General features: G+C 43.9%; 4 protein-coding genes across 7 annotated transcripts; 2 read left to right on the top strand and 2 right to left on the bottom strand.

The window, feature by feature from the left end:
* Positions 1-89: 89 nt before the first annotated feature.
* On the bottom strand, positions 90-3,767 carry cacul1 (CDK2 associated cullin domain 1). Of its 4 annotated transcripts, XM_079169388.1 has the most exons (8): positions 3,345-3,767; positions 3,037-3,163; positions 2,785-2,887; positions 2,599-2,694; positions 2,374-2,476; positions 2,090-2,179; positions 1,791-1,929; positions 90-1,665 (listed from the first exon to the last, which is right to left on the bottom strand). In XM_079169388.1, the coding sequence occupies exons 1-8, from the start codon at positions 3,667-3,669 to the stop codon at positions 1,626-1,628; spliced, it is 1,023 nt and encodes a 340-aa protein (XP_079025514.1). In that variant the 5' UTR covers positions 3,670-3,767; the 3' UTR covers positions 90-1,625. The 4 variants fall into 4 exon arrangements, with proteins under 4 accessions (XP_079025514.1, XP_079025512.1, XP_079025513.1 ...); XM_079169386.1 differs by having other exon boundaries at positions 2,599-2,887; XM_079169387.1 differs by lacking the exon at positions 90-1,665 and having other exon boundaries at positions 1,722-1,929.
* A 606-nt stretch (positions 3,768-4,373) lies between these two features.
* Positions 4,374-10,227, bottom strand: sirt1 (sirtuin 1; the record flags this gene model as incomplete). The annotated part of the gene is given in 10 exon segments (XM_079169435.1): positions 4,374-5,879; positions 6,349-6,879; positions 6,993-7,176; positions 8,105-8,184; positions 8,280-8,427; positions 8,515-8,667; positions 8,791-9,026; positions 9,202-9,324; positions 9,823-10,197; positions 10,200-10,227. Coding segments are annotated over 10 exon segments (2,166 nt in total). The 3' UTR covers positions 4,374-5,571.
* A 530-nt stretch (positions 10,228-10,757) lies between these two features.
* Positions 10,758-13,158, top strand: dnajc12 (DnaJ (Hsp40) homolog, subfamily C, member 12). The gene is made up of 5 exons (XM_079168694.1): positions 10,758-11,061; positions 11,802-11,880; positions 12,123-12,262; positions 12,376-12,520; positions 12,956-13,158. Exons 1-5 carry the CDS (start codon positions 10,984-10,986, stop codon positions 13,036-13,038), a joined length of 525 nt encoding a protein of 174 aa, XP_079024820.1. The 5' UTR covers positions 10,758-10,983; the 3' UTR covers positions 13,039-13,158.
* Positions 13,159-16,685: 3,527 nt separating this feature from the next.
* Positions 16,686-23,171, top strand: polr1b (RNA polymerase I subunit B). Its single transcript, XM_079169426.1, has 15 exons — positions 16,686-16,774; positions 17,153-17,323; positions 17,419-17,565; positions 17,663-17,795; positions 17,909-18,045; positions 18,218-18,441; positions 18,545-18,716; positions 18,833-19,004; positions 19,752-20,033; positions 20,168-20,301; positions 20,399-20,569; positions 20,704-20,860; positions 20,998-21,194; positions 21,354-21,604; positions 21,713-23,171. The coding sequence occupies exons 2-15, from the start codon at positions 17,318-17,320 to the stop codon at positions 22,593-22,595; spliced, it is 3,066 nt and encodes a 1,021-aa protein (XP_079025552.1). The 5' UTR covers positions 16,686-16,774; positions 17,153-17,317; the 3' UTR covers positions 22,596-23,171.
* The last annotated feature ends 136 nt before the right edge of the window (positions 23,172-23,307 follow it).

The raw sequence follows: 23,307 nt of genomic DNA, 5'->3' as shown, positions 1-23,307 counted from the left end.
TGCCAGACACTAATGCAGCAGAGTCACGGGAACAGACCATTTTTTTAAAAAAGCACCAATGTTGCGTAAAGAAATGCATTTGAGCCAAGTGGAAGTTTATTCACAGTTGTTTCAACATGGACATTGCAGCATGTTACGAGAGAAAGTGAGCAAGTAACACAGTACATCAATAACAACAACGTTTGGCATCTGCAACGAGTCGGACTTTCTTCTACCGTTTATCAAAACGCCTTCTTATTCAGGAGAACATTCGTTAAGAACCCAGATTTAAAATATTGAACAGTGAGAAACCAAAACCACCTCTGTGTACCCATGATGAATGAAATCAGTTTTATTTGAAAGACGATGAGAACCATTTCCCCAAAAAAAGCCCACAGACGGAAACGAAAAGCAAGCCCGAGCGTCTGTTTACACTTAAAACAGTGTAAGACCTTTGTATCAAATACTTCAAGTGAATCATTTAACAAAAATGCATCCGTGACAAAAGCTGGTTTACACTGATCACTATGCAAAGACCAAAAAAAACAACTATCTACATCATGAACAAGGCTACACATGTGAGGAACATTTAATGCACAAGCACGCCAGACTCGGGCCAAACAATATTTGCATATCATTAATTCTGTAAACTCCATGCATCATTGGATATATTTACAGTTTAGGGACACTTTAGGGCAAGTTGTCAAACAAACTGAAGTCAAATTTTGAAATTGTCAAAACACCACGCTGTGGTTGGTTAAGCTGTCTGGCAAACAGCGTAATGTCCTACATGGCAATCCTACATGCAAAGCTAAAACAGACAAGTGATATCTAAAGTTAGAATTTGATTCAAGTCGAAGAAACAAACAAACAACCAAAGCCAGCTCAAAACTTGCTAGTTTAAAAAAAAAAAAAAGAAAAAAAAAAAAAATGGCTCAGTGGCTCAGACGGTATGCAACATTAAACAATGTCAGCATGAAGCCAATGCATTATATATATTGAAGAAAAACCGCAAATCCTCTTTGGCGCAACGGGAAAATACAATCCGGTTTACCAACACAGTAAAGGCAACATGAAGAAGAGAATCACAGCCGAGGTCGATGACTTCGCTCCCCGCGTTTCTCGGGTCTCTTCCCGCTCACTGGAGTAGAGTGAAGCCACTGGGTTACAGACACAGTGGGTGAAAAACTGAGGGAGTTGTAGTATTATCACATGGACAGTATTGTTAGCAGCAATAGAAAGTCTCGATTAGCCCAGTATATCAAAAAGACACTTCCATGTTAAAGGTTAGGAATGAAATACCCATCATCGGCGTATCCATCGGTAGGATATCCGATCAGAAGGCACCGTGAAGGCACTCTTCAAATGAGGAGAACATGAAGACACCCATCTCAGAGGAACAGCACCACCATGGAAGTCTGTGTGCTTTTTTCTTTTTTTTTTAATGTTTCAGTGCAGTAAGACTAAGCTTCTGCTATACAACTCAACATCATGTTCTCTCGTTGTTGTTCACAGTGTTTTGTAACCTTGAGTCGAGAGATGAAACTGACACATTGTCAACATTGTAGCTAGTCCAGTGAGCCAACTCGTGATAAAGATGTAGGAGGCACAGTAATAGTTCTGCATCGAATCTGCCGACTCTGCTATCAGGAGTCATCGCTGGCCCTTTTGCGAGACTGGTCACCTCTGGGAAAACAAAAAAAAAAAAACACACATCGCATCAGTGATTTAAAAGTGAAGGGCTTGATCAAAAGCGGGTGTCTGTATTCAGACTGTGACTGTGCGAGACCGACGCTTTCGGGGAAACAGACCGAGGAAAGCCGTTCATGGAGAGCTCCAGCTGTAACTTCTGGTCATGAGCGGCGTAGTCGGGCAGCAGAGACTCCACAGCGGGAGGGTTTATTTGGGGAATAAACCCAGAGAAGAGAGCCGGGGCCAACAGGGCCCAGTCTGAAAGAGAGGGACATGCTGCAGTGAAGTGGAGGAAATAAACCTACACGGCGGTTTTGTTTGGAGACAAAAAGATGACATCAGCTTGCAGCACAGACGCGCTTAAATGACATTCAAAACGGACGATACAGTCCTCGATGCGACGATGACCATGGCTCACCTGGTCGGAGGCTGTGGAGGCCTTTAACCACACTGGCCATTGTAGATGGCTGCACTTGGAACGGCATGGAATGCGCCTTGAGGAGGAGAGCTGAAACAAGAAAAGAAGGGAGGGAAGGAATGAAGTCTTCTGCAGGCATCGTTCCTAAACCCTGAAGCAAAACTCCCTGTGCTTTTCCAGCATCAGAGACAAACATCTGCACCTTGATTTAGTTCACATGTTGGAGGAACTATTTTCCAATGTCATGGAGGCCATCAGGGCTTCAAATGGAGCAACAGACTCACGCATCAGTGTGTTCACGTGTATTTCTGCGACGTGATCGGCAAACAGCTTCATCAGATCCTCCCTCAGGTCTCTGTTCAGCTTGGACTCGATGTAGAACTTGTTCTGAAAACGAATTGAGAGGAAGAGCGATACCGGAGCGCAGCGGTGAACTTCACTTAATCGTCCAAAAGGTCTATGTCGTCTTTACAACAGATATAAGACGGAGGGAAAAAAAAGATGCCTACCAAGTACATAAATACAGGAACTATACATTGAAGAGAAGCTGTGTATTGCGTCAGCGCAACATTGAAGTTCTCAATGAAGTCCTCGGGGGGGCTGGCCTGGAAAACAATCACGAAAGTTTTAGTCAACAGCTTAGTTTCTGTGGGTGCTGTGTATATAATACGTCCCTTGTATTTGGATTCTCTTACTTGTAGATGAGTGGAAACCTGTTGTAGATGATTTGTTATTTTCAATGTCAAATCATTGTAGAGCAGCTCAGAGTGCTGCTGACAAACACACTTGTAGACGTAACTATAGGAAACAAAGAAAAAAGGAGAAACCCAGCAGTTCAGTTTAACTCAAATTACCGGTGATGCTCGTGGCCACTTTATGAAGGTTCCTCGAGGCAACAGAAATCACATACGGTAGGGCAATGTTGCCCAGCTCAGGTGTGTGTTTACCTGTATATCTGTGCATAAGAAACAGAGATGTGGTCTGTGGGGTTCTGGATCAGCAGACGGTCAATTGCCTTCTCCAGGTTTGGCCAGTGGTTTTTGCGGTAGTCTTCTACAGCCATTGCATTAAGAACTGGGTGAAAGGAGGAGACGCTGGTCAGGTTTGAAATGACCTGTTATATCAGTGCAAAGGATTCTGGTCGAAGCCACCAGGCCTCACAGACCAGGAACATACCAGTGCAGCAGGCCGAGCTGCTGAGTGACCACAGGAGAGCAGGCCCCGCGGTGACAGTGCCTGCTTTATGTGTACTTACGGAACTTGGAAGTAGAATCAAGGCTGAATTTTCCCTCAACAGCGGCTGGCGGAGCCGTGCAGTCAGTCTCGCTGACTTCGCTGCTTTCACTGCCTGAATCCGAGTCCATGAACTTTGACCCGGTGGTACCGGACCACAGTTTCCCTCGTCGGGTCCCAGGTTCTCCTCCCGGCACCGGCGGACAGGCGGACTGCGGGACCGTCGTTACATCCGAGAGCTGGCTGCTCAGATACGTGCGGACTTTGCTGCTGCTGCTGCTGCTCGCACAATAGTTGTGGTTGTGATCGTCTTTTAGGTCCAAACTGTCATCTTCCATGGCCTCCATTTACACCCGCGGTCCTGTGTGCTGGATAAACATTTTAACATCTAAGATAACAATTAAGGGTAAAGACAAAAACTGTCAGGCGTCTTTGGCGGTGTCCATCTCGGTTTAGCTGTTAACAGCATTTTTACGACACGTCGTAACACCGAACAGCTGAGGGAAAGAAAACTGGGAAATGTAGTTCCAAAGGCTTAAATTAAAATAAAGTTCTCAAGCTGTATTTATGGTAGCGTTAGTCAACTGGGCCGTGCACAAGGACTCAATATGAATGCACCGACCGTCAACATATTGACGACTAGCCAGATATTACAGCGAAATTACAGGTTCAAATTACACCTCATATTACCATACCACGCATGCGCAAACTAGGGGCGTTTAACAATGGTATTCCACCAACTACGTTTACCCTCACCGACGTTAACGACACCCTACCGAAGTTAAACCTTGAATATCGCACTGTATTCCTGTTATAGACACTTTCCTTCGAATACAACAATGTTGAAATGTAACTCATTCGTTGTCTCTCTCAAACCCTTCGACTCTACACGCTGAGAAAGCCACACAAAGTGAAAAGAGGAACTGTGAGGGTGAACTCTGACGCTAGGTGGCGCACTTTTCTCGCCTCGCGCCTTCACTTTAAAGATGTTGTGAATTGATTGATTGAAGTCTGTTGTGCATGAAATAATAGCAAGAAATTGTCGGTTTTCATTTTTTTTTTTACTGAGAACCCAAGAAGAGATAACCCCTATAAAGATGTAAAAAAAAAAAAATTGTATTTCCTTATACCGTAAACAAAACATGACCTTGTAGATGGTATGTTAATTATGTTGGTGTAGAGTTTACCTTTATCCAATACATTGGCTCAAATATGTCCATCCACCAACACTTAATGTTTACAGGCAGTAGGCTCCTCTGTGGAGTGAATGTTTTAACTTTATAATCTATGAAAAGTGACATGGGCAATAAAACCACTTTAATGAGAAGGAGAAAAAAAAGGTGCCATTTTTCAACTCGAACTCATTGAATATATTCCTACGGTTTAATAATACAACTTAGTAGAACTTTGTACAGATATAAACTAGCATCTACTCTTGGAGGAGTATGTCTCACATCAGAGTATAAAAATAAGAGGCTTGACCATAAAAAAGTAGCTGCCACATGTCGCAAGGAACACCTTTTCAATAGTTATATATTTAACATACAAAGCTTATGACAACAGAGGAACATGGTGATAAAGCGTTCTTTGGTCTGAAATGAAAAAGTACTGTTCTGAATTCTAGCATTTACCCTTAATGAAAGGGCAGCGCTGAACTTTTATATTGCAAGTTACACAATGTGTTCCAAGTAAACCATCTAAAGATTTATGTATGTGTCTGAAACTCATAGTATCCCCTATTTAGCAGGCAGGAGGCGTAGATATTTACATGTATTTCTAATTGGAACATGAAGCAACTGTAAAACACATCATTAGACCACAGCTGAGTTCACACCATGGACTGAGACATTCAAAGTCTTTGCCTGTAATGACTGCAATTCAGGAATTAAAGCTTAATCTAGTGTTGCATTATCGGCACGTTGCAGGCAGTGGACGTCTCGGAAGAATTTCCCAAAAATGTGAATGAAAATGAGATGAGCACATGAAAAGAAGTCTGAACCATAAACAAAGACTACTGCATTCTATTTAGTAAGAAGTACACAGCGTGAAGTTTCAGACACAATGCTCGTGACCAAACTGGGCACATAAGAAAAACTTGCCGTTGTCAACAAAGTTGTCAAGCAATTTCACCTTTATGAAAAATAATAGTACGGTTGATGAGTCAAAAATATACGAAACATATATGTATATATAAAAAAAAAAAAGAAAAAAAAGACAATTAGTGCTTTGTCGACTGGGTACGTTTACATTTAAAGGTGTGTGGTGCTTTGCGTCTTTTCAGAAGTACTGTCTGTCTGCACACTTGACGCGGCGTTATTGGCTAAAGCGCGTTGCAATGCGTCTCTGAGACAAGTCTCTCCCTCCGCTGCTAGAGTGTCGGCGTCTTCCGGCTCGCTGTCGTCGTCCTCTTCTTCTTCTTCTTCAACCCCATCTGCGCTGCACTCGGACTCGTCACTGTCGCTCCCACAGGAGCTCGACGTCTCGTCTTCAGAGTCGGAGTAAACCTCGGCCCCGTGGAAGATGTAGTGATTTGGTGCTTGGAACAGGTACTGGCCTGCTGTGGGAAACAATACAAAACTAATTTACAAGAGCTGAAATCAATAACGAGAAGATTTAAAAGAATTTATAATTATTTTGGATTGACATGTATTTTGCAGCTGCATGATGAATGGTTGGCAACTGTGTTTTAACTCACCGCTGTCTCACTTTCAAATACATCAAAATATAAAATATAGTTATAATGCATAAAAATAAAACCACACTTGTTAATTATAGTAAAGAGTGTTCGCTCCACCATAGTCTAAAGCAGTGGTCCCCAAACTACGGCCCGCGGGCCGGATGCGGCCCGCCTCCACATTTGGTCCGGCCCCCTGAACAATACCAGAGACGCATTATGATTTTTTTTCAGTCTGCACAATTAATCAAATTAACCCCCCCCCCCCATGATCGGGCCCTAGGTCAAACGATATGTTCAGTGATGTGGCCCTCACAGGAAAAAGTTTGGGGACCCCTGGTCTAAAGCTTACTCTCAAGGCGTTTGCTGATTGGACTTCTGTTGATTCGACTCATCCAGCATCGTCTACGAAATTCAAGGTTGGAGGTTTGGCTCTTTACTTCAGCGGCCTCGTCTTTTGGCGCGTCCTCTGCTGGCAACTCGGAAGGCTCGGCCGTCTCTTCGCCGGGACACTGAGCGTTTGGACAAGGCTCTGGAGGTGGCACATCGTTACCAGCAGTGTCTGTGACATTCAGACTTCCCGTCTCCGCTGAAGGCTTAGTTACAGAGTCCGTACTGTGCTGCTTCTGCTGCTCCTCCTGAGCGGCATCAGCGGCAGCAGGCGAGGCCTCGCTTGGTGGCTGTTCTGGTAGCCGGGGGGGCTTCTCTGTGGTCTCAGTGAGTCTTTCAATGTTGTAGCAGAGCTGCTCAAAGTCTCCACCCAACCGATGACAGAGCTCGTTGACAATGACGTCACAGTCGCCGAGTAGCTCCACGTCAAAGTTGAGGTGAGGCAGCTGCTCCCTATTGATCAGGATCTGAGGCACTTCATGTGGAATGGAGTCTGAACGGGATGAAGAGCAAAAAAAAAGGTTTGGTATGTTTGGGTTAAACGCACGCACAATAGAAACACATTGGCTTACAGAAAACATATAGCCATTCATCTGACAAACATACTTGGGATGAGGGCAACTGGTCGAACTTTAAGTGAAGAGCCGATGACGATCAAGAGGTCCACCTCGTCCTTATCCTGTTTCATGGCTCTGTGGAACATTTCCGGAAGATTCTCTCCGAAGAAGACGATGTCAGGTTTCATGATCGCCAGGGGAATATCTGGACAACGTCGACAACGAGGGACAACCTACCGAATGATTTCACGTTGTTAGCATTATAACGAAATATTGTTAAAAGGAGGGCCAAGGCAATTTCCATCTTGCATTGATTCAACCTTTCTCCATACCAACACGATACCTGGGCTTCGGGTCTCAGACGATACCCAGTACCGATCCAATACCGGTGTTTAATTAATAAGCTGTATGCCTCACTGTGTGGAAGTGACTGGGATCAGTATTTTATGTTTAAGGCAACATCAACCTGATAGTTTATTTCTAATTTTATGAACTTTAAGGAACAAGCCTTATTTGCAGTATATTAATGAGAGACAACTTTTCACCACCACTATGTAAACGTCTACAAAATTGACTGTAGAGTTGATTTCACTGATTGATGCTTTCAATCAGTATTTTAACTGACGTACGTGTCGACAATACTGATGACCATAAGTTGTTTTTTTATGATAAACATACAGCGTAATGAGCACCAATTTTCTTTTTCTCCCCATTAAAAGTCTGCACAGCTTAAACTTTGCATGTCCAACTTTTATCTTGACAGCCTTGCCAACGGCAGTTTTTTAATTTTTTTTTTAACAATTTCCTACTTTCAAGCCAATAATGCAATGCAGCAAATAATGATGGTTGTTGGTTACACCTGTTCGACAAGTCAAAATATCTGCGGTGAAAAGGATCAATTCATCTTTAGTTTCGCTCCTGGAATGGTACCGCTCCGGCTTTGGCTCTGGTTCTGACACAAAGTGTACAAGATCTCTCACTCTGAAAATGTATTCACGTCAGCTTCCTTGGGTCCTGCAAGGGTCTACGCTGGAAGATGCTTGTTTTATGCAATAACTACGAAATAATGGATTTCAATTGTTGCAGGTTTTGCTTAATACGTAGTGTTTCCATTCGTGTCCAGCAGTGCATGTGAATGTGTAAATATAAATGAATAAATACCTGGTTAAAGATGTCTTCCCTTATAGCTTCACAACCCATTTGGTCTTGACAGACGAGACAGGAAGCAGTTGCAAACGACCCTGAAATAAGAATTTAAAGTTGACTTTCACAATCCTCATGGACAGAAATGTATTAAAAAAATAAGCAAGATCCATCTATAAGCTGTATCACTCACCATGACACTGGATAATCCGCTTAACTCCAGACACTTGTTCTAATGTATCAATGTTTTGTGTGTAATTGCGCAGCAGCTTCCCCTGCTTGTCCAGCATAGATATGAATTTGTGACAGGGTGAAGGCTGGAACTGGCCCGGGTAGATCTCCTGTAACAAAGAGGATGCATTCAACTCTTGAGGACCGACTCCAAGGCTTGCTAGGATCATGATTTGAAGTGGACACAATGAACAAACCTTAGCAAACTTGAAAAAGGGCCTCGGGTCCCGTCTGAAGTATTCAATGTCGAACATAGCTTGAGGGTCTGGAAGATCAGGAAAATCTACAGCAAGCCGTGCATAAATCCCATCTCTGGAGCGAAAATCTGGTATTCCACACGAAACTGACACCTACAACAAAAATACAAAATACAAGCATACTGACTGAAGAGCATTATCACTGGTACTCTGTATTCACTCCGACACATAGTAATTCAAACAGTACCACTGTTAAATAGGACTGTAAATGCATACCCCAGCACCAGTCAGCACAAGGATCCTTTTACTTTCATGGAGTAGCCTGACCACATCTTCTAAGGTGTTAATATCCTTCCGCTTCTTTCTTTTCGGAGGTTCTGAGATGTTGATGATAATCTGCCACAGTGTCATGTCGTCCAAATCTGGAGGGAGGACGGTCTCGGGCAGCAGATCCCTCAGAATCGTCCTCGGGTCTGTGTCTCTGATGTGTTGCTGGATGAAACTGTAGGAGCCTGGCCGAGAACACAACAACTCAGTATGACGGGTATACTACAATGTATACGCTGCATGCAATTAGAAGATAGCATTAACTATTTTCTTCTTACCAAGTATATAAAATCAGTGCAGCTTCAGGTAAGTTTTTTTTTTTTTTGGTCAAATGCTACTCAAATTCTCCTAACCAGTTACCTATTTGCGGTCGAGGTGCCCAGTCACTGGAGCTCGCGTGTGAGGACCTGTCGTCGTCCTCGTTGATGTGGTCCGGCGTGACGGCCAGACCGTTGGAGGGAAGATCGTCATGTCCGAGGAAACCTGAGTACAGAGAAAGTTTGTTAAATGAATATATAAAACTAGAGATAAGTGGAGGCTATCACTAATAATCACAATGCTCATTTACAGCCTTTAGCCGTGGTTAACAGCCTCGTTATGGGACGGAGATGTAACGTCACCCGGCTAAAGAATGCCAAGTGTCAATCAAAAGTTTAGTGAAGCAAATAAAACAGCGTCGTAAAAATCCCCACATGACGCGTCACGGACAGTTTTCTCTTTCATGTTTAGCGTCAACTACAGAAAAGTTAAAGTTGCAGTCATGAGAAGTAACGTTAACTTCCTCCTCTCTGAAGTCCAACGCCCACGCGTCTTCACTGTGTTTTATCGTTACCTAGAATGTCACGTTAATTTACGTTAACGTTAACGTTATATTCTGTTTCAAACTCGCCGGTTTAACTACTAGTTGGTAAAACAAGCATTGTCCCACAGTAAGTCGCGTAAATACGTGAAGCTTTGTTAAACGTCCGTCTCTTCACATACCGGCGCTCTCCTCCGTCGTCCCGAGCACCGCGCTGTCGTCTAGCTTCACGACTGGTTTGTGCGGCTCGGAGACCAGCAGTCCCAGTCCATTGTTGTCTCCGCCTAGCGCCGCTGGGGCCTGCTCTACCGCCATCGCCGGCTTCGCTTCCTTCTCCGCTGTTTGCGTACAATTCATCGCCGCCTCTCGGCTCTCTTTGGCCCCAGAGACACACGAGGATAGGTCTTCTTGAGCGACTTTGAATCCGTATTTCTTTACCGGACTGATTTTCGACCTTTTTGCGGCAGGTTCTTCCATATCGGATGCGCCTGAAAAGGCCATTCCGAGACTAGTCTCTCCGTCCGCCATCTTCAGCCCGCAGAGCCGCTGAGCAGATCCTTCCTCTCGGACAGCTGTCTCATTTGCATTGCGCACGTGACTTATTCTCCACCAGTCGAAACGGCTGGAACGTCCCCCTTTTACGTCGATGACGTAAAACCATAACAAAATATTGCTGCCTTCAAACACTGTCAGAGTAATTGTGAAGTACTCATGGCCGCACAAAGTTGTAAATAATACATAGACGTCAAAACTAATAATAAGGTATTTAAGGTATTTAAATAATAGCATGTGAGCTTTGTCAGTAGAAATATGTTATAGCTTTCGTATTACATGAATATGTTTATATTTTAATAACAAACTCAATGCCTCCTGGACACTCAACCATTGAAATTTGGCCACATACTTTATACCACATGATAAGTAGCCCAGTCCTCAAAAACATGATTTTATGACAGAGTTGACTATTATGTTTTTCTAATTTTTAAGGATGCTTTTGCCTTAATTCCTCGCCTCCATGAATTGTCTAAACTTCGAGCTGAGTGTGCAGCTGTAGCTTAGACACGTGAATGCAGCATGCGTCATATAGTGAAAACGGACCGTTGAATTTTCTGCACAACTCAAGAGAGATCTCCCTCGACAACCAGCTGGCAGTTTCCCATTGCCGACTAAAAACCAGCTGGTAAAATAAATAAAAAAGATAAACTTTGAAACATTTTTTGTGAGGGAACCACAGCTGCAGCGAGACTATCAGAAAGCCTTGAACCGAACATCTGTGAACCAGGACAGCAGGCATTCAAGCAGCTCCGTGACAAGAGACCGTACACATTTCAAAACAGATTTCTATGGAGACTATTTGGAACAGCAAACCAGAGGACCTGGAGGATTACTACGGGTTGTTAGGATGTGATGAATTGTCGTCGGTAAGTTCTTGCCTGCGGGTTTAAGGATCAGCCTATTTGTCGGGTGAAATAGGTGTTGTTTGCATCTACAAACCAGAACATCAGGTTACTGATTGAAGAATTCAGAAGTGAAAGATAACGCAGAATGCTGGATGTACGCAACATATCAGCCACCTGTAAACCTAAAGAGTATTGAATTATGTATGCTCCAGAGGTTAGTCTGATCCAACAGAGACCTGTTAAAGCTTCAGCAAAAAGATGTCAGAGGAACTAGTCGTGCGTCATAAAGTGCCTGTGTCGTATCTTTTTTTTAATTATTTTTTTTTTTACAGCATTTAGTTCTTAATAATTAATTCTTCAACACGGTAACATGATGGAAACATCAGAATTACCAGTCGAGTAGCCTGACTATATGGCAACATCATGTGAACATGAATGTTTACCTTGCCTGTAGCACTAAGAACAGTGCTTGCGTCATAGGAGGATTAAGCTATGCATGCCCGTCTCTAAATAACAGATCAGCACAGATCAATATAATTTTCAAAGTAACATAAAAAATAAAATGTTCAGAAAATCAGTGTCTATATTGCCCTGACATGTATTTGTTTTGTGGCCTCACAGATATGTGCGTATATTCTAATGTGTTTTACCACAGTGAGTGATGTCCCCTGAACACCTAATAAGTCACTGATTCCTGAATTTCAAATATTTAGATTGGCAAAAACTCATTTTTTTTTTTAATGTAACCTCTTTCCTTGCAGACTGAACAGATTCTCAATGAATACAAGATCCGAGCCTTGGCATGTCATCCTGACAAACACCTAAACAATCCCACAGCAGGTAAATATGTGAACCATTGCTGTGACACGTTTATATTTAAAAGGGACTTTCAGATGCGGATACAGAACTATATATATTTGCAATGATTACTTGCCTACTTATTCCACAAACAGTTAATGCATCTTTCTCATGTCTTGACTTCAAAGCAAGTTATGTTAATGTAGAGCTGCAACTGCATACATGCTAATTTGGTATGCATGATGATCCATCTTAGACCCTGATATTTTCTTTCTTTCTGACAGTGGCAGATTTCCAAAAGCTGCAGGAAGCCAAAGAGGTTTTATGCAATGAAACCCAAAGAAAAAGCTATGACCTTTGGAGAAGGAGTGGAGTTACCATTTCTTTTCATGACTGGCAAGCCTTGAATGACTCTGTCAAAACTGTATGTAATGTCTTGACTTTGGTACGGATTGAAAAAACAAAATATATATATACATATTGTGTAATCTGTTTAACCTAGAACGTCTGGTGATGTATGTGCTCATCTGTTTTCAGTCAATGCACTGGGCTGTGAGAAGTAAGAAGGAACCAATGTTGGAGGCCTCAAATGCAGGGATCCCGGTCACTTCCCCGGCAGAGGACCTTCAGTCTGACCAAGAAGCTCCGAGGATCCCCCCACATGATGCCATGCCCTCTGCAAGTAAGTGAATCACTAAATGGAAAAGTATTTATTTGCTACTAAAGTGCAAACAAGCGCATAGAAATCCTGGTTTTCAACAGTGCGTCTGTGGCAGATATCAACCAACCGAGGAACAACAAGGAATTTGATTCTGGTTTTTAATACACAGAATATACAAATAAACAAAAAACAAGGACAACATAGTAGAACAGAGGTATAAATGTGCAAAGTTAGAAGTCAGTTGTAACCTCAGTGACAAGTAGAATAATGTTTTTTTACGAGTATATCGTTATTGTTCTTCTTTATGAAATACAATGATGTAATGCATTACTGTGTGACACGGGTCCAAACTGTTTCTGTCCCATTCATTAGTTACCATGTACCACCCAGGAGTATGTGTTGTTCTCACAGCATTAAGCCCGATGCGACTAACTGACTTTTCTCATCAATGCGTAGGTGATTACTGCCATCGGCGTTTCCGTTGGGAGGCTGACTCCCCGTCTAGTCTGCTGCAGAAGTTTAGAAATTATGAGATATAAACAAACTGTTTAATTTAGTTCAAATGTTTGTTTTTGTGTCTTGTTGTCCTTAGTTTGGGTCCTTTTGTGAATATGGTCTGGCTGTAACTCACTAAACAATAAATGTGTCAGCATATGACATTGTGTTAATCATTTGTTTTGTCATTAGTTTTGTTAATTATGTTCACCGACACACACGATGTAGACATGACTGGATTATACTGGAGCACCCTTAACTCTGTTATGTGAATGTTTGTGTTGCTTTCAAGTCCATCATTTTGGGAACATAAAACCGAAGCATCTCATGTCCATTATTTTGCTTTATGTGTGTTATTCAGTGTCAACAACATTGTTGCTTAAGCAGGATGAGGTTTTAATCAGGCGTCAATTAATATGTCGAGCCAAAGATGTGATTGTGGCGGGGCCTTCAGGGAACCTGGGGAATTACACCCCAGGAAATATCAGCTTAACAACCTTAAGATATTGGGTTTTTTTTTTTAGAATTGTTAGTTACTGAAATTAGACAGACGTGTTTCGTAAAAATGAACGAAATGTTTTATTTAAAGAATCAAGAAAATAAGAAAATTGGCAGGGACGGGAGCTGCGGGGAGGAAAGAACATTAATGGACAAATGAAAATGACTGAAACCAATAAGGGATTTCAAATAATTATTACAGGTTAAACTAAAACGGCCCACTAAAAACACAAAAAATACCATTCTATAATGTCTGATCCAACATAAACTAGGCAAAATGGTGGGATTTAAGTAGAGGCCACTGGTGGGGAGGCAGACTACATTGAAGAGCCGGTAACTGACCTCAGGTGCAACACAGCCAACAGAAATGGTGCAGTCGACACTCTTATTCTTATAGAAGTGTTTGTACATGCATGCATATGGTGTAGGGACCTCACCATGGGTGCCTAGCCACCCAGCAATGGCACTCTGCTTAACCTAAAGAAAAAGGGAACCAATAACAAAAAGAATCAAGACAAATAGACAAACAAACCCAGTTGGTTGAACAATTAATCAAAACAGAGGCAAAACAGCTGCAGGTGAGCCAAATGAAAATGGGGATTAACAAGGCTCACCATGCTGCAGAATAATACAAATTAAGGTTGTGACTACTTACCAACTCATATGGGGCACTAGCGTATGAAGTCACTCAGACAGCAGGACAATGAAGCGCTCACCCTATGCTTCATTCTCTGGGGAGCGTTCCTCACTACATAATGTAAATGGTCTTAAATGTATGAGGGTTGGCTCAATGTTACTCGGTCATCTTATCATAAGTTATCCATGTCTTTAAATATCAACTACAAGATGAGATAAGATAAGGACTGGATCAAAACCGTAAACAACAATGAGGGAAAAAAGATGTTAAAAAAGATGATATACTGAGAAAAAAAAGGAGATTAGATCTGGATATTGATTAAGGACAATTGATGGGGTTTCTCACCTAAGCTATAGTCTATCTGCATTTAAAGGTTAAAATAATACCAGTTCAGCTGTACAATGAATAACACAGCAGTACCTGCAGTAAAAGCCCCGCCAGCGATGTCCTTATTAAAGGTAACGGTATATATTATGCAGAGAGACTTCTACATACACCTGATAATATGTGGTATAGTTTAATAAATAAAAATGTATCTTACTTCATTAAGGGATCTAAATTCAAATGTTAAAGACCTTCGACGACCATCTGTTGTTGAGTGACATGCCACCACCCACTCCTCCCTTGATTTGATCCCTGTTGAGGCTCTTCACACCTCATCACTTTACATCTGACAACAGTCAGCCAGGGTTGAAAACACCCTGTGTGCTGGTGCAAAGCCACCTGTCAAGTTACCAACAAAAAGCACGCAGTATTTATCTATGAAGTAGTGTAAAATAGAATGTATATTTGTATATATTTCAGTAAAGTAGCCTACACATAGGACAGTACAGTCACGGTACTAGGCTACATGTGCTCAGTAAATGTCCCTCACTGATGTACAGCGTTCACTTTAACATACGACACACACTGTGCTTCTATCTAGCGGTCACTAAAGAAAATGCTGCCCCTCAGTTGGCTGGACTTTAGGAAACTTAAAATACGACGGGGTTTCAGTGTTTCTGCCGCTAGATGCCGCTGTGCCTTTTGATGACGTTGCATTTGTACGAGATAAGAACCCGATGGATGTCTCTGTTTCTCGCCGGGTGCGGTGGCGCGCGCCTGTAATCCAAGTTACCGGGAGGCTGAGGCTGGCGAATCGTTTGAGCTCAGGAGCTCTGACCTGCAGCGGACTATGCAGATCGGGTGTCCACACTAAGTTCGGTATCGGTATGGTGCTCCTGGGGGAGCCCGGGACCACCAGGTCGTCTAAGGAGGGGTGCACCGACCCAGGTCGGAGACGGAGCAGGTCAAAGCCCCCGTGCCGCTCAGTAGTGGGATCGCGCCTGTGAATAGACGCTGTAGTGCAGCCTGAGTAACATAGCGGGACCCAGTCTTTTTTTACAAACAGCCACAACAACAACACAACAACAACAACAACAACAACGTGTTTACATGTTACACGGAGTACTGTTACAGCACTGCTCTCCACTGCTTTATATTCTAGTTCCCAAGAAAACATTCAGAAAGCAGAACTTTGTTTGTTTGTCCTGCAGCGCCTCCACCTGGAGGAGAGGAGCGATCAGCATCAATCACAGCAGTCAGTGCAGCACCACAGATACAGCGAACTAACTTTATGACGTTCAATGAACTTGGTGGAGAGGTGAATAGTCACAGAAAATGTGTCCATAATAATGAATCTAGGTATAAAGATCACACACATTTATAAATGTAATTTTCAATCTTGTTGTAAGATTGTTTTTTTCATTGCAGGAATCTTATATCAGCCTTAAAAATTAACAGAAGTGTTATAACAAAGCAGTTAACTCACAGTTCGCAGGACTTGGTTTACAGTTTGACGACAAAAAAACACATTCAATAAAACACATTTTTCTCGAACAAACAGATGAAAAACGGAACAATGAAAAAGGAAATAATGTGTTCAAATACTAAAGAGCAAAATGTCTGAACTTGTGTCTGTCTGAACACTTCAGTTGGCCAAATTAATCTTCTTGTAAATTGATTTTAGTTCATAGAGTAGAACGAGGAGTTTTTTAACTCCAGGCATTCATTTGAAGTATTTTCAGTTCACGGTGTAAAGGATTGCATGAAATCCATGCAAACAAAATGTGGACCTTCAATGAGTTGTTACAATATCTTGTGGGGCAATCTATTTATTGTAACACCCACAGTGAATGTGTAGAATTATATATGATGACATATATATCATCATATTATAGCACTTCAATTGGATCAGCACGCAGAATATAAGTGTTAGAGAACAAACGATGGCATAAAAACACACTGGAGAACTAGACGTTGAAGGGGATAATTTACACCACAAGATGGCAGTACTCCAACAAAAAAAGCGACCTACCAAAAACTGTTAGAGAAGAAGAAGAAGAAGACTTCCGGTGCCAGACGGATGTACTTCCTGTGTCTCCATGCACATGTGGTAAACAAGCGAATGCATCGCCGGGTGTGCAAGCATGGACTCCTCACTAAAGTGGGATAATCTGCCCAAAGCTCCGAGTCTAAAGAATCTGACAGAGAGTAGATTTGGCGGCCTGAATGAGTCTCAACACGCCGCCGTTCAGGACCTGACGAAAGCTCACATCGAGTCGTTTGACCAGGCTGTCACTGACGGGCTCAGCCGCGTTGTGCAGGTCAGTTCAACTTTCTTTGAACAAAGTTATCAACCGCATGTCATAGGATTTCTTTAAGAAAAACTAAAATGACGTGTACATTTAACACCAAATGAAGCTGTAAACGATTTAGTTAACTATAACTGCTTGTTTTTTTAAATAACGTCAAATGTTTCGAGTAGTTATATAATTCTGTGTATTTGTGACTGTTTGAGAAACTACGATACAAAAACAATTAACCACTATTCTCAAAAACCTTTTCAACTTGTATAAACTTTTAATATAATATGAAAGCTAGAAGTAGGTACCCCCCATATTTAGTTCTCAAGCTTCTGTCAATTTTTCACCTGCAAAGTTTGTAATGTTTTTTTTTTTTGTGGTGTAACATTTCTTCTTCAGGCCATCCCTCCCGTGGAGTTCACAGTGAACAAAGATGACAGGCTCAGCCTCGCGTTCGTTGAGGCCACCATCTACACCCCGGTGGTCGCCAAAGGGAGCATCTGCAGGGAGCTGAAGGTGTTTCCAGCTGAGTGCAGGGGGAGAAAATGTACATACAAAGGGAAGATGGTGGTGAGTCTGAGATGTGTGCCAACCAGGAATGGCTCAACGAAAAGGACCATTTCTGTATCCAAACAGTATTTTTTGTGTGTTCTGTGTCATCTCAGGCAGATGTCAGCTGGTCAGTCAACGGAGTCCCCAAAGGCATCATAAAACAGTCCATGGGTCAGTTGCCCATCATGGTGAAGTCCAAGATGTGTAACCTGCATGGCATGTCCCCCAAAGAGCTTGTAAAACACCATGAAGAGGCAGAGGTGAGACACGCATTATAAACATTTGCAAGAGTAACATAAATTGCATTGCATCTCTCTGAGTAATTAGATACATAATTCCCTTTTTTAACGTTAACAGGAAATGGGAGGCTATTTCATTGTGAATGGAAATGAGAAGGTTATCCGTATGTTGATCATGCCAAGGAGGAACTATCCCATTGCCATGTCGAGGCCAAAGTGGAAGAGCAGGGGCCAGGGATACACTCAGTACGGTAAATATAATCTTTAAAAACTGTGCAAGCGCAGTGTAATGATAGTCCATGCTCAACAATTACAGCTGCATATCTTTTAAATGTTAGATGTCACCAGAAATGCTTCCTCGCAGGTATTTCCATACGCTGCGTAAAGGAAGAGCACACGGCCGTTAACATGAATCTACATTATTTGGATAACGGGACTGTGATGCTGAACTTCATCTACCACAAAGAGCTGTTCTTCCTCCCACTCGGCTTTGCACTGAAGGTAGTAATGAGGGTCCATGTGTTTAGGAAGTGAATGTTTTATTTATTATTTAGTGAAAAGAGAGATGTTAAATGTCTTCATAACAATATCTTAGAAAAACATAATGAAATATTTGGTATGAGCTCTTAGGTTGCCGTATGATGTGTTAATAGAGTTCTGTGCTATCCTCCAGGCCCTGGTGGACTTCACAGATTTTCAAATCTACCAGGAACTGATCAAGGGCCGCGAGGAGAACTCCTTCTATAAAAGCTGTGCGTCCGAGATGCTGCGCGTGGTCATGGAGGAGGCCTGCACCACCCGCAGCAAGGTGCTGAATTACCTCGGAGAGCGCTTCAGGGTTAAGATGAGCCTTCCTGAGTGGTACACAAACGAGCAGTGCGCCAACTTCCTGCTGGAGTACGTATTTGTTTTAGTCTTCACCGGCCTGCCTTACGGACACGACAGTGTTATGTTTTTGTGGAACATTTAGTAAAAAATAACTGTATTCTGTTTTGACCAGTGAGTGCATCTGTATCCACCTAAAGTCAGACACGGAGAAGTTCTACCTGCTGTGTCTGATGACCAGGAAACTTTTCACGTATGCCAAGCAGGAGTGTATGGAGGAAAACCCCGACAGCATCATGTGTCAGGAAGTGCTCACTCCCGGTCAGCTCTATCTCATGTTTATGAAGGTACGGTCCCGAAGTCGTTTGAACGAGCACTGATGGGTGTTTCCTTTTTACTGGCCTCTGGCGATGACCTCAGCAAATGAGTGAAGGATTTAACCCCCCACAAACAATCCCAACAGGAGAGAATGACGGCCTGGTTGCAGTCTGTGAAGCTGTCCTTTGACAAGAGAGGCAGCAGACTGAGAGGAGGATGGAGCCCTGAGAACGTGATAAAGATGTTCAACCTGGGCACCGACCTCACCAAACCCTTTGAGTATCTGCTGGCCACAGGGAACCTCACCTCCAAGACAGGTACGGCCGTATGAGTCGAGTATGAGCCATAGACTGTATATAAGAGGTGGACGTCACGTCGGCCATTTGTATGTGGACTTCCCTTTTGAAGCCTGGAGTTCGGCATTTTAGTTTTTGGCTGTCACCATCTCGATCCAAACTGTTACAATTAACTTTCATGAAGTGAAGACATGATGGGGAAAGGATTAAGATTGTAAAACGTAAACACGGACAACACTGTGGTAGCGACCTGTCAATCATAATCTAGCCCCGCCCTAAAGCATCCCCTGCTTTATGGTCTATTTGACTCTAAATGGACCATTTACTAAATGAACATCATGCTGTATTGAAGAAGACTTGAAACTAGAGATTGAGACCATAAACTCATGTTTACTGAGGTAATAAATCAAGTGAGAAGTTGTCATTTTCTCATAGTTTTCTCACAACCAGAGGGGTCGCCCTCTGCTGGCCATTAGAGAGAATGAAAGTTTACATTACAGTCATTTAGCGGACGCTTTCATCCAAAGCGATTTCAATTCAGATTCTATCACATTTCTAAACCGTAGGCAGAGCTACAGGAGCAATTTTGGGATCAAGTGTCTTGCTCAAGGACACATGCGACTAGCGGAGCCGGGGATCGCACAGTTTAAGCAGCATTGGCTTCACTCTTCAGAACCAGAGCTTGCCGCCTGGTTTGAGTACATGTTTGCGGTATAAAAATGTAGTTAATCTGTGAAATGAAACATGATTTCTCCCCCCTGTGCACAGGCCTCGGCATGCTGCAGAACACAGGCCTGTGCGTTGTAGCTGACAAGCTCAACTTCATCCGCTACCTGTCCCACTTCCGCTGTGTGCACAGAGGCGCGGCGTTCGCCAAGATGAGGACCACTTCTGTTCGTAAGCTGCTGCCCGAGTCCTGGGGCTTCCTGTGTCCCGTCCACACTCCAGACGGAGAGCCGTGTGGACTCATGAACCACATGACGGCCATCTGTGAGATCGTGGCATCGACCTTGGCCACCATTTCCCTGCCCGCTCTGCTCTGTTCCCTCGGTGAGTCAGCTGATCTGCTAAATTAACGCCACGATGCACAATTACACGATATATGAAGTTAAGAGTATGTCCTTTTAAACTTTGTCTGGCACACATTTTAAAGCACAAAATCGTTTCCGTCTCTTGCGCCTAAGGTGTCACTCCAGTGGACGGAACTCCTGGCCAAGCTTTTTCCGACTGCTACCCCGTGATCCTGGACGGGGCTGTTGTGGGCTGGGTGGAGACTGAATTAGCCCAAGGTGTGGTCGACTCCCTGCGGAGGTTCAAGGTATGTCATCTGTGTGACGTGTACAAGTTCCAACAGGCCGTACCGCCCACATTGTGTGTGTGTGTAGAGAGCTGATATTCAAAACGAATACCCTCAGGTGCGGAAGGAGAAGAGGATCCCTCCCTGGACCGAGATTGTTCTGGTTCCCAAAACAGGCAAGGCCAGCTTGTACCCAGGCCTGTTCCTCTTCACGACACCTTGCCGGATGGTGCGGCCCGTACGCAACCTAGCTCTTGGCAAGCAAGAGTTGATTGGCACCTTTGAACAAGTATGTGTAAACTGTGATTTATAAAGATGCTGCGGTAGTTATATTACCTGAAGGACACGACTGTGAAGGGGGATTTGTTTTGCGTATTGGCCGCTGAAACTTTTATTTAATCATCTTTTTCTGTCTTGTGCCAGCTGTACATCAATGTGGGCATCATGGAGGACGAGATCCAGCCAGGAGTGACCACACACCAGGAGCTCTTCCCTCACAGCATGCTCAGCGTGGTGGCTAGCTTCATCCCCTATTCGGACCACAACCAGAGTCCTAGGAACATGTACCAGTGTCAGATGGGTAAGTTGTGAGACCACCGTTAGAGGCTCCAAGCACCCGCACAAGGTGTATATAGGCTAAGATTCAAATATATCAATCCTTTCATTACCATTTTGAAGCAGCGTGTCCATCAGAGATTTAACGTCTTCTCTTCTCAGGTAAGCAGACTATGGGTTTCCCCCTGCACTCGTTCATGGACCGCACGGATAACAAGCTGTACCGGCTCCAGACCCCACAGAGCCCACTGGTCAGGCCCAGCATGTACGACCACTACAACCTGGACAACTACCCCAGCGGCACCAACGCCATCGTGGCCGTTATATCCTACACAGGCTACGACATGGAAGATGCCATGGTGAGTAAAACACAACAGTTACTGTAGTTCTTATGCCTCTGCGCCGGCGACAGGCGCAGCCAGAGGCTTTACGTTTGCAAGTTCTACTACCGTAAGTCTGTCCGGTCCATTCTAGTTCCTGATAGAAATGGAATGAAATCCACAATTTGCTCTTATTAGATTATTAACAAGTCGTCATGGGAGAGAGGCTTTGCCCATGGAAGCATCTACAAGACTGAGCTGGTGGACCTGGCAGACAAAGTGAGGGGAGATGACAGCGTGGTGTTTGGGACCAAGGCAGGCGACCCTAAAGTACAGGACAAACTGGACGCTGATGGACTTCCGCACATCGGGTCGACAATTCAGTACGGAGACCCCTTCTACAGCTACATCAACCTCAACACGGGCGAGACCACTGTCCACTTCTACAAGTAAGTGTCGTGTTGTACTTTTTTTTCATCATCTACACATCTAAAAACCAAATTCTTCAGTAGGAACAAACCACAATGTGAATGTGTTTTTCCTGTATTTGTTCCTAGGAGCCAGGAGGCCTGCGTTGTGGACAACGTAAAGATCTGCAGCAACGACACTGGCTCGGGCCGCTTTAAACGCGTGTGCATCACCATGCGAGTGCCGCGAAACCCCACCATCGGTGACAAGTTCGCCAGTCGCCACGGTCAGAAGGGCATCCTGAGTCGCCTGTGGCCGGCCGAGGACATGCCCTTCACAGAGAGCGGCATGGCGCCCGACATCCTGTTCAACCCCCACGGCTTCCCATCCCGCATGACCATCGGGATGCTGATCGAGAGCATGGCCGGCAAGTCCGGATCCCTGCACGGCCTGAGCCACGACGCCACCCCCTTCACCTTCTCAGAGGAGAGCTCTGCGCTCGAGTACTTCGGCAAAATGCTCCGGGCGGGTGGCTACAACTACTACGGCACGGAGCGGCTCTACAGCGGAGTGAGCGGCCAGGAGCTGGAGGCCGACATCTTCATCGGGGTCGTCTACTACCAGCGGCTGCGTCACATGGTCTCCGACAAGTTCCAGGTGAGAACCACCGGAGCGAGAGACAAGGTGACCAACCAGCCAGTGGGGGGGAGGAACATTCAGGGAGGCATCCGTTTCGGGGAGATGGAGCGAGACGCCCTGCTGGCCCACGGCTCGTCTTACCTGCTTCACGATCGCCTCTTCAACTGCTCGGACCGATCGGTGACTCAGGTGTGCGTCGACTGCGGCAGCCTGCTCTCCCCCCTGTTGGAGAAACCGCCGCCCTACTGGTCGGCCCTGCGCCACCGCGAGACCGTCTGCACACTGTGCGGTAAAAGTGACTCCATCGACTCGGTGTCCGTTCCTTACGTCTTCCGCTACTTTGTGGCCGAGCTGGCGGCAATGAACATCAAAGTCAAATTAGATGTGAAGTGAGTTTTTTGCAGGACAATCGGACCAGAGATGCATGCCTTAAATGGGACAAATCAAGAGAAAGTCACCGCTGTTAATGCTAATTAAAAGGTACAGTGTGTAGCATTTGGGGGGGATATTGGCTGAAATTGAATATAATATTAATAGGTATGTTTTATTTAAAGTATTATCGCCTGAGATCAAGAATCGTGTTTTCGTTACCTTAGAATGAGCCGTTTGTTTCTACAGTATCCCAGAACGGATAAACCAAAAACTGGCTCTTGATAGACGTTCACATTTTTGTGTCTACCTCCGTAGTTAGTAGTTCTCCTACCCGCTCGGCACAAGGAAGCAACCTCGATCCTACACGCTGCACCTTTTTAAAATGGGTCCTGATGTCCTCTGAAGTTGCTACAGAAAGAATAAAAAACAAAGTGTAGAGCCATGATGTGTCACAATAACCTGGTTCCTTCTATCTCCATTAAGTGTGTTATTAGCCCAGACTTAAAAGAAATGACAAAGTAACAGCATATGATGTGTTGACATCTGTTACTGGATGGAGAAATAACCCAGAGATCTTTTTGTACAGTCACATTGAGCGTGGAATAAAAATGATATTTTAGAATGAATTCAGATCCTTTACTTTAAAACTACCAACTCCACTAAAATAAAAGTCCAACTTTACAATTATCCTAGTAGTAGAAACAAGTATTATCAGCAAAATGTACTTAAGTGC

Source organism: Pholis gunnellus (assembly GCF_910591455.1).
Source record: "Pholis gunnellus genome assembly, chromosome: 11".
Lineage (NCBI taxonomy): Eukaryota > Metazoa > Chordata > Actinopteri > Perciformes > Pholidae > Pholis > Pholis gunnellus.
This window is presented reverse-complemented; position numbering and strand designations above follow the sequence as displayed.